This window comes from Sphaerodactylus townsendi, linkage group LG05 (genome assembly GCF_021028975.2).
Source record: "Sphaerodactylus townsendi isolate TG3544 linkage group LG05, MPM_Stown_v2.3, whole genome shotgun sequence".
In the NCBI taxonomy this organism is placed as follows: Eukaryota; Metazoa; Chordata; class Lepidosauria; order Squamata; family Sphaerodactylidae; genus Sphaerodactylus; species Sphaerodactylus townsendi.
In genome coordinates this window covers 12,056,512-12,073,997 of record NC_059429.1, presented here as the reverse complement: position 1 = coordinate 12,073,997, position 17,486 = coordinate 12,056,512, and the positions used below count along the sequence as shown (strand labels likewise).

The 17,486-nt window shown below is 46.6% G+C and overlaps 1 protein-coding gene across 1 annotated transcript; it reads left to right on the top strand.

Moving 5' to 3' along the window:
* Nucleotides 1-2,684: 2,684 nt before the first annotated feature.
* On the top strand, nt 2,685-3,851 carry LOC125433271 (actin-like protein 9). Its single transcript, XM_048497773.1, is given in 3 exon segments — nt 2,685-3,380; nt 3,382-3,753; nt 3,756-3,851. Coding segments are annotated over 3 exon segments (1,164 nt in total).
* Nucleotides 3,852-17,486: the final 13,635 nt, after the last annotated feature.

Below are 17,486 nucleotides of genomic sequence, written 5' to 3'. Positions count from 1 at the left end.
GATAAGCAATAAATGCTTGTGAAATTTATAATAAAGTGACACAGTGCAATAAAAACAATAATCACTGTTATATGTAAGTTACATTAGAACTCTGAACATAGGAAGAAATGCATGTCTTAATTCAAGACAACTTCTCTTGATATTCTAATATCATTTTAAACAAGATGCTCAGAGTCAAGTATAATTAGTCCAATTGTAAACAAGACTCTGGAAGCCAAGAACAAGCGGTTTTTGCGATAAGAAGTCCACTTTCAAAGGATTTTTCTTCAGGAACAAAGCCTCTTTATTGACGTGATGAGCTGGATCACATTCCTATGCTTTCTTGTAACCAAAGTCATGATGGACATCTGTTCTCTCCAGTACAGTGGCGTAGGGCCAACAAAGTGGGGGGACACAACACCCCGGGCACATGCCGTGAAGGGTGCTAGGAGGGTACATGGTGAGGGCATTCTGGGGCAGAGCAGACGGCGCTGCGGCAGGGGCGCAAGGTGCATGCATGCCCTGGGAGCAGTTCTCCCCCACTCCGCCCCTGCTCCTGTACCAGAGGCAGTATGCCTCTTTGTATCCATTGGTGGAGAGTGTGGCTGGGAGGACACTGCTGCTCCTCTTCTGGGCACCCTAGGGCAGTAGTGGCAAACCTTTGGCACCCCGAGCCCTCCCTGTGGGCACGTGCAAACAGAGTCCCCCCCCCACATCTAGGCTGGCCTGGGCCGCTGGGCTTGATCATTAGCATTAAACCTAAGACCTAGTTTTGGGGAAGCAGTGTAGGTAACCCTGTTAAGCGTTGTTAAACCCCACTGATTTTCATGCAAAGAACTAAAGCGCAATCCTTTACCTGGGAGTAAGCTCGGTTGCTAGTAATGGGGCTTGCTTCTGAGTAAACCCTCCTAGTGTCGTGATTCATCCATTGGAAGAGTTGCACGGTTGCGTCAAAGCAAAGCCACCGACTACCACCAAGCTTACTCCTGAGTAATGCACGCCTCGAAGCCAACTGTTTTTTCCAAACTAAAATCTCAGTATTCAGGTTAAATTGCTGTGTTGGCACTTTGTGATAAATAAGTGGGTTTTGGGTTGCAATTTGGGCACTCGGTCTCGAAAAGGTTCGCTATCACTGTCCTAGAGGCTGCTGGGAAGTCACTGTGTGAACAGAATAGTGGACTTGATGGGCCTTTGGTCTGATCCAGCATGGTGCCTCTTATGTTCTTATAGTGTTAGATCCGCTTCTTTGCACTCAGGAAATCCCAGCATTGGTTCCTGGCATTTTCAGTAAGATCTCAGGTTGAGAAAGACCTGTTTCAATTATAGACTGTGGAGAGCAGCAGCCATTCAGAGTAAACTCCACTGAGCTCAAGGGTATGATCAGTGGTGGGATCCAAAAATTTTAATAACAGGTTCCGATGGTGGTGGGATTCAAACAGTGGCGCCGCCGCACACACGCACCTCCAGTCCCTATTGGGCAGGGAGGTTGCTTTAGTAACCCCTTCTCGGCACTCAGAAAAAATTAGTAACCACTTCTAGAGAAGTGGTGAGAACTGGTTGGATCCCACCTCTGGGTATGATTTGCTATAACGTGGCAGTGTATGATATTCCAGACGAGAACACCCATTCACTGTTTCCCAGTGTCTTCTCATTGTGGAATCCAATTTGAAAACTTCTACTGTGGACGGTCTCTGGGCAATTCCTCTAGATCAGTGGTGGCGAACCTATGGCACGGGTGCCAGAGGTGGCACTCAGAGCCCTCTCTGTGGGCATACACAAACAGAGTGCCCCCCCACATCTAGGCTGGCCTGGGCCGCTGGACTCGATTATTAGCACTAAATTTAAGACCTAGTTTTGGGGAAGCAGTGTAGGTAACCCTGTTAAGCACTGTTAAATTCCACTGATTTTCATGCGAAGAACTAAAGCACAACCCTTTACCCGGGAGTAAGCTTGGTTGCTGGCAATGGGTCTTGCTTCTGAGTAAACCCTCCTAGGGTTGTGATTCACGTTGGAAGAGTTGCACGATTGCTTCAAAGCAAAGCCACCACTACCACCAAGCTTACTCCTGAGTAAGAATAACCAGGCCAACTGGTTTTTTCTAAACTAAAACCTCAGTATTCAGGTTAAATTGCCTTGTTGGCACTTTGAGATAAATAAGTGGGTTTTGGGTTGCAATTTGGGCACTTGGTCTCGAAAAGGTTCGCCATCACTGCTCTAGATGACTCGTAGCCTTCCATTCATCCTGAAGATTCCATGTTCCTAAGCCCATTGTTTCTACAGAACACTTTAGAGCCATCAGGCAGAGTGGAAAGAGAAGAAATGGATTGACCTGCTTTCCAACTTGATGGCTGGAGAGAATGGTCCTAAACCTAATTACCTAGTTTTAGCAAGTTCATCCAAGATGCTGGTGTGATATAGTTCTCTTTGTGAATAACAGAGAGAGCTGGCAGATCCTCACCAGACTGGTGTTTATATAGCTCACTGGTTGGTCCTGCAATCTTTGGAGCCCGTTTGAGATGTCATTCAGAAGTACCAGATCAGTTACCCCTGGACCTTCACAGACAAGGAGTCGGGGGTCTTCTAGATCAAAAAGTCCTGGGTCAAGGCCAATCAGTCCAGGGCATGTTAGAACAGCAACCTCTCCGGGATATGCAGGAGACCGATCAACCATCTCTAGAGCAACTTCAAAGGAAAGAACTTCCACAATGGGGAGATCAAGAACTCCAGAAAAAGGACGTCCAGTTGTCAAGACTGGAGCTGTTGTGATAGAAACTGGTACTGGGACATGTAAAGCTGGATTTGCAGGTCAACAGACTCCCCAGTCTGTCATTGGGACTTTGGTTGGACATTGTACAGAGAAGTCCATGAGGACTAGAAGAAATAGACCAGATACGTTCATTGGGGAGAAAGCCAGATTGGAGCCTGATCTTGATATCATTTTGCCAGTACGTCATGGCATAATCATAGACTGGGATGCGGCTGAAGTCCTTTGGAGACACCTCTTCTACGATCACCTCAAAGTTGCTCCTGAAGACCACCCCCTCTTAATGTCTGATCCTCCACTGTGCCCGACCACAAACAGAGAGAAGCTGGTGGAGGTCGTCTTTGAGTCCCTCCACTCTCCAGGAATGTATGTGGCATATCAGTCCGTGCTGTCGGTGTACGCTCATGGTAAAATTAGTGGCTTAGTAGTCGACACTGGCTATGCGGTGACCCATACTGTGCCAGTCCATCAAGGGTACAATTTGCCGCATGCCATAGAAAGAATGGACATTGCTGGGTCCAATATGACATCTTTCTTGATGGATCTTCTAAAGGACATGGGACATTACTTCGATGACAGAATGCTAGATATTGTTGATGATATCAAACACAAATGCTGCCTCACAGTGGCCACTGATTTTTGAGAATGAATGGAACAGTCACAAGAGGGAATACATTGTGGATTATCAGTTACCAGATGGGCAGATTATAAGACTGGGGAAAGAGAGATTTCAGTGCCCGGAGATGCTGTTCAATCCTCCTCAGATGCCTGGCCTCTCTCTTGTAGGAATCCATGGCATGGCCCAAAGAAGCCTGAGAAAGATCCCTGAAGAGACTCGGAAAGAAATGTATGAAAACGTCATGTTATGCGGAGGCTCATCCCTCTTTGAAGGACTTGAGAAGAGATTTTCTCATGAGCTTCTGGCCAATCTTCAGTCCAATACGAAAGTGAAGGAGTCTCGAAATACATCCCCACTGAGAAAATGCTCAGTCTGGACTGGAGGGTTGGTTCACAAGCTTCCCTGAAGAAGAACTTCCAGCCCTGTTGGATTAAAAAGGAACAATATCACGAGCATGGGCCGTACATCGTCCACAGGAAGTGCTACTGAGATAGACCGATTGAACCCAGTACGCCCAAGGTAACGTGTGACCCAGGAAGCAAGAGAAGGCAACAATAAATGCACGTGTTTGCGTAGAGGCGGAAATCACAGCTACCGGTTGTTGCTTTTGATAAAAGTTGGATCAGGTCTCTATAGGATGGATATTTAATCTGAATAGTTGCAAGGCCTTAGTCACAGCTTGGGCTGCCATATATGCCCAATGGAAATGGGACATTTCCCACCTACCCCAGCAGGCCTTGGCTGCCAGTCCTCCAATAAAGAAAAAAAATCAAATTGTTCACAGCAGTAGCAGTCCTTATTGCTTCCTCTGAGTTGGTCAGTGGAGCCACCAGAAGCTGTTGACCATGACTGTCCATCTTTCTTCTTTCCCAGGAAGGGGTGGTGGTGGACATGACCGATCAGGGGGCCTAGGGAAAAATCTAGGTTGTTTTTCTTCACATACAGGAGGGGTGGGGGGAAACCAAGTTTGCTAGGTAGAATGGTTTACGAGTACTTTTAGACCCCAACTCATTTTGCTACACATAATGCTCGCCAGGTTTAATGTTATGCCTTCTGCCTTGTTACATGGCAGATTTAATAAGCAAGAAAAGGCTAAAAGATTGTGCCCATGTAACAATGGCTCAGTTGAATCTCTGGCCCGCCAATTACTACACTGTCTCAGATTCAAGGAAATCAGATCCAAGTATGTGAATCTTACTCCTTTACATTTACCCCATCTCCCCGATTTAATTAGATTACACTACTTGTTGGACAATCCTGATCCTTCTCTCTGTATGATAGTGGCAGACTTTCTCCTGGAAATTACTAAACGCCAGTAGATTTCCTTCAACCTAACATTTATTTCCTGTATTGTATATGCTTTTTAATCCGTTTTTATTATTGTTGTACTGTTGTCTATGCCAATAAAGGCTTGCTAGTGCTAGTACACACTTCATCAGGGGATCTTACATAGAAACTTTTGTCAGAGAAGTTTCTATGTCAGATCTCCTCACAAAGCTTATAGCAAAACGTGTTGGGATCTAAACGGTCTCTTCAACTGCTCTATCTAGCACACTTGTTCTTTTTTCTCCTACCTACTGGTGCCGCCTTTATTTTCTTCCTTTCTATGCATGCGACCATTCTCACTCAGAACATGAAGCTATTGTCCCGCCAATGCCAGAAGGAGGCAGCCATTTTCTGTTAGTGAGAGGGGAAAACTTGGAGAAGAGGTTAAAGGTACATGCCCAGAGGTGGGATCCAGCAGGTTCTCACAGGTTCCCGAGAGCAGGTTACTAATTATTTGTGTGTGCCGAGAGGGGGTTACTAATGGGTGATTTTGCCACGTGATTTTTGCCTTAGTTACGCCCCTCCTCTCAGCAGTAGCGCGCAGAACTTGAAGCAGTCTAGCAGGAGGTGCACCGGCGTGCGTGGCAGCCTGCGCCTGCGTGCATTCGTTTCCCACCCAAGGACCGGCTCAGCGGCTGCGTCCTTGCCACAGCCCCGGCCAGGAATGCCCCGCCCCCGGAATGCCTGGGCCACTCCCCCATCGTACCCCACCCCATTGTGCCCCACCCCATCATGCCCCGCCCAGCCCAATTGGCGCTACGCCACAGTTTGAATCCCATCACCATGGGAACCTGTTACTAAAATTTTTGGATCCTACCACTGTATATGCCCCATCATGAACTACTGTGATAGAGGCAGCACTTTTCTCTTATTAGGAGTGTAATAATAATCACTCGAGAGCAGGTGATTAGGTCAATATGATCAAGACCGGTATAAAAAAAATCCTCAGAGGATGCAAAGTGCAGATTGTGCAAGGAAGGCGACGAAACTGTACATCACATGCTGCAAAAAGATGGCCCAGACTGAGTACGAACAGAGACACAACTCAATGGCCAAGATGATCCACTGGAATTTATGCAAGAATTACAACATCAGAACAGCTAAAAGCTGGTGGGAACATTGTCCAGAGATAGTCATGGAAAATTGGGCAGCACATCAGGTGTCATGCCAAAAACCCAGGAGACCACTTACAGGTTGATAAAAAGCTCCATCTGCCAGTTACAAAAGGCCATGATGCTTGGATCTGCACAAATGCTATGCCAATATATTACAGCATCCTAGGTCCTTGGGAAGAATCTGATGCATAAGAAGGCCAATACCAGCTGAAGATCTGGCGGCTGTGATTTCATAAGATGATGATGATGTTGTTGTTGATGATGATGATGATGATGATGATATACTTTCAGCTTTTCTCAGTGATGGAAGAACATACCTTCAAGTATCCTAGCTGCTGAACAGAAAACTGAACTTGTTTTCACAAAGAAAACCAAACCCTCTTCGGTCCCGTATGCCGCTTTGTAAACACTCACTTGAAAGTGAATCCTGCTAAGTATAGAAGGGCCTGCTTTGGGTTACACAAGCACAGAGTTGCACTGTTAGTGATAAACTAGAGGCACTCTGGTTGTGGTGGGTTTTCCGGGCTGTGTGGCCATGGTCTGGTAGGTCTTGTTCGTCACGTTTCGCCTGCATCTGTGGCTGGCATCTTCACTCAGAGGTGTATCACAGAGGGAAGTCCAATGAGAAGGGAATGTTATGCTTGTAACTGGGCACAGTGTGTAACAGACTTCCCTCTGTGATACACCTCTGAAGATGCCAGCCACAGATATAGGCAAAACGTTAGGAACAAGATCTACCAGACTGGCCACACAGCCAGGAAAACCCACAACAACCAGTTGAATCCAGACGTGAAAGCCTTCGACAATGTAGGCACTCTGTGCATGCTTCCAATCTTTTTCTTGCCAGTTTCTGGGGGGGAAAGGTCGCCTCCAAATTGCAAAGGTGACAGGACTTGTGAAAGTCTTAGCTAGAATAAGTGGCTTTTTAACCCAGTATGGGATTGTTGTGTGTAGTTAGTTGCCCTCTGGTGATGGAAGGCCTTTGACTTTTGAGGCCTCCTTGTTTGATGTGACTTTACAACGTGGGGAATTAATTTTCCAGCACCATTTTTTGGTGCATTTGGAACCAAACAGAGATTGGGTCCCAACTTCTGGTTTGGGGAGTGTTGGAGATTTGGGGGGCGCAGGCTGGGGAGGACGTGGTTTGGGCAGGGGACAGACCTCAGTGGAGCATAATGCCCCACTTTTCCCCCCAGCCTATAACATATATCAAGTCACACAGAACAAGCTGGGATTGGGCAACATTTGTGTCCCCATTGTTACCGCAGGGTAACTAGTTAAGAAATTTAAGCCCCAAAAGCTCAAGCCAGCAAGGAATAAAATTAAAGAAAAAATGTTTATTCAGGACAACAAAGGGCAAGTTAGCGTCAGAGGAGCCACACCAAAATGGCTGAAGTCCCTTGTTTTTATAGGTTACATCAAAATAGTACCATTAGAAAGAATACACCCCAACGTTAGCATCAGCAATCAATCATTAAAGAGGGAGGAGATCATCCCCTTACCCAAAACATTTTAGACAGGCAGATGCCCTCATTGGAGGGTGTCAGTAATTCACGCTTTTGACGTCTTGTGAACTAAGGCCCAGCATCACCTTATCAGTATTGTTCTCAGTTGCTCTACTTATCTAAACAAAGAGCCTAAATATTTGGCTGGGTTCTGGTTTGTATCAGAAAAAAGGACAGACTTATGGTGCCAGTGAGGACAAGACCTCAAAGACAACATAATTTAATATCTTCTAAATTCCAAAGGGGTAAGTTAGAACAAAGGGTATTCATCAAGGCTGTCACAGTTCTGGTTAGCAACAGGAAAAAGGAGCAAAGAGCAAAAGGCCTACATGCATTTTATTTAATTGGTTATGGCTTAAGCACAAAATTATAAAGTCAATGTAATTGAAGAGAGAACAATTTTCTATAAGGATTTAAAGAATCCTCAGAATATACCCTGCGCCTACACCATCCCCTTTTAATGTTTTCCTATTTTGTTGCCCTATTGCTTGTTCTTGCCCCACAGAGGCCCCAAGACATAAGAGGGATGCTGCCGCATTTCATAGGCCTGCCATTTTGACATAAGCCCTTGTTTTGATCTCATGTCTCCCTTCATCGAATCGAATATGTGTATCAGTTTCCTCACAGTGAATTTCCCCACTTAAAATACTGTGCCATTTTTAATGCGTGTGTGTATCGGATCGAGTGATGGGAGAAAGTGTCATCAAGGGCTGTCCAATCACAGTCAACTTATGGCAAAGTCATAGGCAGTGGTGGGATTCAAATAATTGAACAACTGGTGGTTTACAAGCACCATTTTAACAACCGGTTCTGCCGAAGTGGTGCGAACCGGCTGGATCCACCACTGGTCATGGGGTTTTCAAGGCGAGAGACAAACAGGAGGAGGTGGTTTCCCATTGCCTGCCTATGCAAAACAACTCTGGAGTTCGGTGGTGGTCTCCTGTTCGCACACTAACCTGGGACAACTCAGCTTTCAAGAGCTGAAGAAATTGGACTAGCTTGGACTATCCATTCAAGGCAGTGGTGGGATCCAAAAATTTTAGTAACAGGTTCCCATGGTGGTGGGATTCAAACTGTGGTGTGGCGCCAATGGGGCTGGGTGGGGCATGACGGGGCGTGGTCAGGCATTCTGGGGGCAGGGCATTCCTGGCCGGGGCTGTGGCAAGGACGCAGCTGCTGCGCCGGTCCTTGGGCGGGAAACGAATGCACACAGGCGCAGGCTGCCACGCACGCCCGGTGCCTGCACCTCCTGCCTAGACTGCGGTTCAACTTCCTGGCGCCGCTACTGCTGAGGAGGAGGGAGCGTAACTAAGGCCAAAAATCAATGCGAGACAAAAATCACCAATTAGTAACCCCCCTCTCGGCACCCCACAAATAATGGCTGGTAACCTACTCGGGGAGTTACCTCAGAGAAGCCCTGCTGCTGGATCCCACCTCTGCAGTGCAAAGGCCAATGCGAGCTCTGATGCAGATTCAACCTGCCCTTGTGACAGTTGAAACTGAAGACAGTGAGCTGAGGCAACGATGTCTTTCCCCGTATCCGCTGAATCCCAAGATTTAGCAGCGTTTTGTCGATGCCAAAAGAGGACTGAGAAAGAAACCCTCCTGGCCACCAACATTTTGAATTTTGGCACAGATAGCACCATTAGCAATTCTTTTGAAGGCCGTTTCAGTTTTTAAAAACAGCAGCTCTTGAAACTGTACAGAGAAAGCTTTACACTTTGTCTAAAAAAGCCAGAATGTTTCATGAAACAATGTGGTTAAGCTGTGACCGTGTGTTTCCTCTTTCCCTGAGCAGAACACACAGGTGTGATTAAATTTCTTGGTAGCTGATGCTTTGAGGGCTTCTTGCTTTCTGAGCAATTACAGCTGCTTAGGTTGGCTGCCTGACTGGAGGTTTTGACTCTTGACTAGCCACGTCGACCACGTTTTCAACACTTGGTTTTAATTTCCCCTGCTTCTCATCTGAAGATAAAGTCTGAGTCCTACACCATTACTTTCTCCTGGTTAGGGGTCCTCACTTCTGCACCCTGCATTTGACAAACAGAGTTGAACAGCGTCCCGCGGAGGTGTCTGACGCTCCATCTGGTCTTATTGGATCAATTTTTGAGGACTGAGGATGAGGACAAGTTGCTTTCGGGGATGCAACCTACTACAAATCTCCTGCGCTTCACCCGTGTCTGTCCTGGCTGATAAAAGCAAGCCGGAGGGAAGGGGGCTGGCTCAGCGAGTTCAGGAAGTGGTAAACACCTCTTTGATGGAGGGGGTAGTGCTTTCTGAAAAAGGTGATGGCCCAGCCCCTTTTGAAGAGCCCTCTTTGGACCCTATGCAGCTAGGCTATTGCATAGTGTCCAAAAGCCCGTTTTGGGGCAAGGTTCACAGTAATGGCAAAGTACTAATAAAAACGCTAACTGAAACAAAATGAAAAAAGAATGCCTTTCTTATGTGATCTAACTAGAGGCAGGATTCCTCTCCAAGGCCCCTTCCGCACACGCAAAATAATGCATTTTCAAACCACTTTCACAACTGTTTGCAAGTGGATTTTGCCATTCCGCACAACTTCAAAGAGCACTGAAAGCAGTTTGAAAGGGCATGATTCTGCATGTGCGGAATGAGCCCAAGAAAAAGTTGAGTTTAAATATGGACGCGATTAGAGAAGCTGCGCTATGCAGATATTTGTGTCACCGTGGCTTCACTGACCTTTTCCCCAAAACAACAACAACCCAAAGGAAAAACCAAAATGTGTGTGGGATCACTTGGCACAACACTGCGTATAACAGACTTCTCTCTGTGATACCCCTCTGAAGATGCCAGCCACAAATGCAGGGGAAAGGTTAGGAACAAGATCCACCAGACCACGGCCACACAATTTGGAAAACCCACCACAACCAGGCACCACGAACTTTATTCATCTCCTTTTGATAGCGAAATTGGGCACAGATGGGCCGCAAGCAGGCGAAACCTTCGTGGGGAATCTTCATGGAGAACCTCCTGCAGCGCACAAAATGGCGGGCGCAAATGTCAAACTGACAGGAGTTCTGTGCAGCAGGTAGGAAAAAGATCCGTTTTGGCTGGCAACGCTTCTATTCTCCCATGCTGTGGGAACACAAAGTGCCAAACCATATCTTTTATAAACATCCTAAAGGCATTATATTTACGGTGTTCGGAATCTACCATATAGTTGTGCCCTCCCAATAAAACTTTACACAAGCATAACAGCGCAAACCAAAGGCTTTATCCAGTGGCTGATCTGCAACCTCACCAAGACATAATTTCAGGGTAGGATGCAGCTAAAAAAACTCAGGGGCTACCAAGATTTCAGGTAACCTCACCTGAGCTCCAAACTCTACCAGTATCTTTGACATTCCTGTTTTCCCCAAGAAGGGCCAAGGGTCATCTCCCTTTCCCACATTTTGTGTTGACATCTAAGGGTTTGGTTGATCTTGGTGAGCACCCAACCCCTATCCAAACACATCTTGCCATAAAATGAACAGTGGACTGCTTCCGGAATCTCCATTTGCCTTGGGCTGTGCACCAGCCAGCTCTATCTCTGTTGAGTAGCCCACTCTATCTACTCCAGCTATAGGAAATTCTGAAAACTCCTGCTTGACCTCCAAAGCCAACTTGGCAGTCCGATGTTGTCCCTGGGGTAGAGCGTGAGGTCGAGCACACATAAAAACACCTGTATTGGGATGACACCCAGAGCTCCTGTATCTCATCTGAAAAGTGGGGATGGTTCAATTTTAAGAAAGGTGTCTGATTTTCTCCTCTCTCCAGAGTATGGTGATAACAGCCCTGTGAAGTAGACAAAGCTGAGAGAAAGCATTACTGGCCCAGTGGACTTCAAGGCAAGTGTGGACTTCAGTCTTAGTCAAATACTGTAGCCACTAGGCTACAGTGGTCCTCAGTCTGGTATGCAACAGTTAGTAGAGATTTTTTTGGAGGAAGCAGTAATTCTTTCATCGCATTTAGGAATAGGGACTCTTCCTTGCCCCCATTTACACTGAAATGGTTTCAGCAAATAGTCAAGTTCAAGATCCAACAGTTGTATAGAGAGGTGGACTTTGGGGTTGCCATCTCCAGGTTGGGAAATATCTGGAGATTTTGTGGGTGGAGCCTGAGGAGGGCAGACTTTGGGGAGAAGATGGAAGTCAATGGTGCAATGCCGTGGAGTCCACCTTCAAAAGTGACCATTCTCCTGGATGGTGTAGTCCATCTTGGAAAGATACTGGGGAAGGTCTTTCCAACAAGATGGACTATAACCTCCCAGGAGAAGACCCCTTCCCGGTAAGTATCCAATGGGTCGTTCTCCTGGATGGTGTAGTCCATCTTGTTGGCAAGACCTTCCCCAGTATCTTTCCAAGATGGACTACAACCACCCAGGAGAAGACCCCTTCACGGTAAGAATCCAATGGGTCGTTTTCTCCATGTCAACTGATCTATGTCACCTGGAAATCAGCTGTCAAGCTACCCCCTGAAGGTTGGCAACTCTGGTGGACCTTGAATTCAGTAAAACCCTCTAACTACACTGTTAGGATAATTAATTGCCTCAGAACTAATTCCCTCAGAGTGTATTTCGGGCCTGCTCCTTGGTTGACTATGACAAGGACTAGAACAGAACATATTAGGTCTATTTCTTGGTTGACATTCGAAAGATAACTTGGGACATCTTGTTTCACCTTCTCATGCTCACATTTCTTCCCACTGGTTTGCTACATCCGTTGATATTCTGATCATCTCCAAAATATTTAGTCTTAATTCTAAGTTTATGAGGTAGAGCTGAGTAGTTTTGCGCCATCTGGGGTTTGTTGGCAGCGTCCACCAACTCACAAGAAGGAATCTGAGTCCAGCACTGCCCATCTTCCTCTGAGGTATTTCTGATCACCTCTTTTCCCATCTCTGATCTGTTTGGCAAAAAAATAGGAAATTGAGTGGCCTCAGAGGTGGGGAAATGGCAGGAGCAATTTGGGAGAAGGTGGTAGTTGAGATAATTAGGAAGAAAGTGGGATTTAAGATTACTGGCTGGCTGGCAACTAAAGTTGTACTGTCTGACTGAGGGAATGATCTCTAGGCTGGGCCCAAGAAGATCTCTAGAGAGAGTAATTCCTTTGTACGTCAAATTGGGTGCCGAGGGACCAGTACCCCTAAACCGGCATGTCTGTAGGGGCAAATAGACCTGAACGTCCAAAAAATCGTGGGGGTGGGCCTGAAAGTCAATGAGGCCAAACTGGGCCTTCAAGTTCAAGAGTTCCACCCGGAGGCAAAGATTCTCTTCCTCGAGTGCCAGCACCTGACTCTCCATGGTGAGGTTGCTGAAGTGCCTCTTCTCACGGGACCGCCTTGCTGCCTCGTTGTTCTTCTGCCTCTTCTCCCAGTACAGGGTGTCCTTCTTCTCATCAGGGGTGAACTTGCGTTTCCGGCGCAAAGCCCTGCCAGTGCCGTAGGAGAAGGTGGCTGCATTGCACCGAACGCCCGGTTGACCAAATGCTGGCTCAGGAGGCCACGCCATTGCTTGGCTGCTCTTCTCCTCGGGGCGTCCTGAAAAACAAATGGCAGATAGTAGGAGATTGTAGGGGTGCATTAGCGAACCCAGTAGAGCTTCAGAAAGTGCACAGGAATGCCTGCACCATCTGTCCCCTCCTGGGCTCACACGTACACACATCACGAGATCTCCCAGACACCCAGGTCACAAGATACCTGTATGTGGATTCGACCCAGACAGGAACGTTTCTCCCTGCACGTATGCAGCCCTCCGCTGAGTCATGAATTGTGCAACTTTCTCCCGCTCTCCCGCCTTCCGCAAACCCTTAATTAAGGTGCCAGGGACCCCAGCTCAGCCGATTAGCCAGACCGGTCAGATTAGCCGGATCAGGCAGCTGCCGCTGGCTTCTCTCCACCAGTCTCCTGATATCGCTGCGTCTCGCCTATTCCTTGCGTCGCCGTAACGACTTCAGGAGATCACTTCTGCAGGTTGTATACAGCTCCCTCCTCTGTTTATTTCCCCTCCTGACTCCTGGTCTCTTCCTAGAATTTTTCTTCAGGATACCTCTAAGTCCCATCCAAAGGGAGTGTGTGAATCCACCTGTGGGAGCCCCATGGCACTGGCAGATTTGCCCTCCCCGGGGCACTTGCCCTAGTGGAAGGGTGATTATGACGGTGTGCGGCCACAGCGACCCTTCCCAGTGCCGCAATGTGCTTAACAGTCAGAGATGTAGCCAAAAAGTATGATTTGGGGTCCAAGTCAACCAAAATAGAGTCCAGATCTCCCTACCACAAACAGGATCCTCTGAAGATGCCAGCCACAGATGCAGGCGAAACGTCAGGAGAGAATGCAGCTAGAACACGACCATACAGCCCGGAAACCACACAGCACCCCAGTGATTCCGGCCGTGAAAGCCTTCGACAATTCAAATTCACATCTGATACATTCCAAGATTATTTATTTTCCTTTATTTGACCTTGTGGCTTACCAAAAAAGAAAATCATTTGCAATTTCAAAGGTTCTTTGTGTCCTTTGGACACTGGCATGAAATGATAGTGGTTCCTTCGGAAACCCCCGATTCCTGTCTTCCATCTCTGAACTCTGGTCATTGTGCAATATTTGACCACTCAGCAACACTTCTGTTAAGAAGTGAAGTGAAGTTCACCAGCTGCCCAAAATTCTTCTGAACAGTCATGATTTTTCTGCTGCCCTCCAGAAAAAAAGGACATACTGGATTATCTGAAGGGGTAGAAATTTTCAGGCCCACAGATGCACTTGACTTGGACATAGCAAGAAACAGCCTTGTTGACATACTCTTGGATAACTCTAGTTAACTTAGGATGGTATTTATTTGTGACAAGAAATGTCTTATTTCCACTATTCATTGACATACTGACCATTCCTTTTTTTTTTTTTTTTTGGCCTACTATTGAATAAAACTGAAGAAAAAGAATGTGCTGCTGGACAGCATCCCAGCGCCTCCACTGGCGCCACCGCTGGTGTAGTGGGGTGGGGCCGGGGTCATGGCTGGGGGAGGAGCCAACGTTACTTTGCTCCCTCCTGGACATTAGCCGCATTACGCCAGTGGCTACGGCTTTAGACTTACGCCACCAAAAAAGTGGCACAAATCTGCTAAGCCCATTGGGGGCTTCTCAGCAGTGGGGATTTTTTTTCACTTTTCAAGCTTCCTCGCGCTGTCAGGAAGCTTCCAAGGCTGCCTGGCCTGTTGGACGGAGCTGCCCATTTCTCATCCTTCTCCCGCCCCCAAAGGCCCAAGTTGCCCGCACAGCTCAGGTGGCGTTCTTTCATCTGCACCAAGCGTGCCGGCTGGCTCCCTACCTCTCCCAGACTGACCTGGCCACAGTGATCCCTGCGACAGTCACCTCCAGGCTAGACTATTGTAACTCACGCTACACAGGCCTTCCCTTACGGCTGATCCGGAAGTTGACGTTGGTCCAGCCCGGCTTCTCGTGGGCAGTTCAATGCGGAACCACATCTCTCCCATGCTGTTTTGGCTGCACTTGCTCTCGTTGGAGTTCCAGATAATCATTAAGGTGTTGGGTTTAACCTTTAAGGGACTCCGCGGCCTGGGGCCTTCATATCTTATGATGCACATAGAGGCAAACAATCCAAACTTCACATACACGCTACAGGGGTCAGTGCCATCAGTCACAGACCAGGAAAGGGATTTGGGCGTCTTAGTTGATAGTTCCATGGGAATGTCAACTCAATGCATGGCAGCTGTGAAAAAGGCAAACTCTATGCTGGGGATCATTAGGAAAGGAATTGAGAATAAAACTGCAAAGATTGTCATGCCCTTATATAAAGCCGTGGTGCGACCGCACTTGGAGTACTGTGCTCAGTTCTGGTCGCCACATCTCAAAAAGGATATCGAAGAGATAGAAAAAGTGCAGAGAAGGGCAACGAGGATGATTGAGGGATTGGAGCACCTTCCTTATGAGGAGAGCCTTATGAGGAGAGCCAATTAGTAACTCCCTCTTGGCACACACAAATAATTAGTAACCCACTCTCGGGAACTGGTGAGAACCTGCTGGATCCCACCTCTGCTTCTACTGCTCATGTAGAAGTCTATATATCGACGCCCACATCTGGAACTGTCCTTTCTCTTCAAACAAGGCCAAGATCTACTTCCTGTTCTGCGATCGATTCCCTCAGAGGACTCTGGACGTCGCAAAATTCTTGGTATTGGCCCAACAGACCCGATCGAGTGTCTGCTGAACCAAGCTTGACTTTAGCCTGTTTTTTTTTAACCTTTACTTCACACTTTTATTGTCAATTTTATCTCTTTCTCTGTCTATGCCAATAAAAGATATTGATTAAAATAAATAAATAAATAAATAAATAAATACATAAATAAATAAATAAATAAATAAATAAATAAATAAATAAATATATTTCTTAATTATTCCCCACGATGTTCAGGAAAGCGTGGAAAAATCCCAGGATCTGTGGAATTTTATGCGGCTTCCAAACTTAGTAAATATTTCCTCCGCTCACAGATACAGGAAGATGGGGTGTAGGAATGCAGAATGGTTTCCCCAGCTCGGCTAACTGCCAGAGGATAACTAATATTTGTAATCCCCCCCCCGCCCCCAGTTTAGCTTCTCCCTATTTGTTTAATGAGAAAAAGTGTTTTATTTTCCTAATATATTTATCCCCCCACAATGCCTTTTGGGTCTTATATGATGAAAGTGTGAATTCCAATATACAAGAAATTGTGTGATCGACCCTCCGTGGACGCACCTAAGCCATTTGATCAATGCGCATCCTGTCTCTTTATTGCAATTTTAATTATTTTACTGGTGTTTATACCTATACCACGGCGCAATTTGCACCCAAGGAGGCTGCTGGCAATAATTAAAACTGTTGTGCATGATATAAGAAATGAATTAAAAAGACCCGTAGAATCAGCTGATAACACCACCTCCCCCACCCAGCAAACCCATGATAGCAATAATGATATAATAAAGCCCATGGAAAGAAATTAAAACCACTCAAGGAGGCGCATCAAAAAAGACGGCAAAGCAATTTCAGCAAGACTGGACAAGAGCAGATGCATTCAGTACCAACCACCATGTATCACAATCTAGAGATCTGTCAGGAACAATTTAACGACACAGTTTGCACAGAAATGTAACACCACAGAAGTCAGAGTCGTGATCAGCAACTCAAGAATCAACTTGGGTCGAGCCTTCCATGGATAAGTTGCCACACTTAAAATGGCCCTGTTTAGCCATCCACCAAACTGTAATTAACTTTAATTCCACCCAGTCTGTGTTTACTTTAAACACCAGTTTTAACATTTGGTTGTTTGGGGTATTCGATTCAGTTGCGAAGGCCGTCCTCCAAGAGAGAGACAGTATTCAAAAATAAATACTAGCTAGGCCAGTGATGGCGAACCTTTTCGAGACCGAATGTCCAAATTGCAACCCAAAACCCACTTATGTATTGCAAAGTGCCCACACGGCAATTTAACCTGAATACTGAGGTTTTAGTTTAGAAAAATGGTTGGCTCCGAGGCATGAGCTACTCGGGAGTAAGCTTGGTGGTAGTCGGTGGCTTTGCTTTAAAGCAACCGTGCAACTCTTCCAACAGGTGAATCACGACCCCTAGGAGGGTTTACTCAGTAGGGTTTACTCAGAAGCAAGCCCCATTGCCAGCAACCGAGCTTACTCCCAGGTAAAGGATTGCGCTTTAGTTCTTCGCATGAAAATCAGTGGGGTTTAACAGCACTTTGTTTGCGCGTGCCCACAGAGAGGGCTCTGAGTGCCACCTCTGGCACCCGTGCCATAGGTTCGCCATCACTGAGCTAGGCTTTGCACAATTTTGTACCGGCCAGCTCCTGGTGTGGTGTTCCCAAATAATTATTTCAAAAACGTAACCCTTTCACTTTGCTTCCAATAAACCTGGCAATGAGGACCACATCTAGTTGGTCTGTTGGAGATTTCCAAAACAAATGACATTATCTCTTCTAAAAAATGAACTTAAGCTTGTGTGCCGACTGTACTTCCGAGATGAGGTGAAATGCTTGGACTGATGTCTGGAGCTTGCCCCAAACAAATCTGGGCCTGAAGCCCGATCTATGGGGCCAGAGAGGGCGGTATATAAATCTAATAAACCAAACCAAACCACCTACAGTACTGAGCTTGAGGTGGGATCACTGTGAGGCTTATTC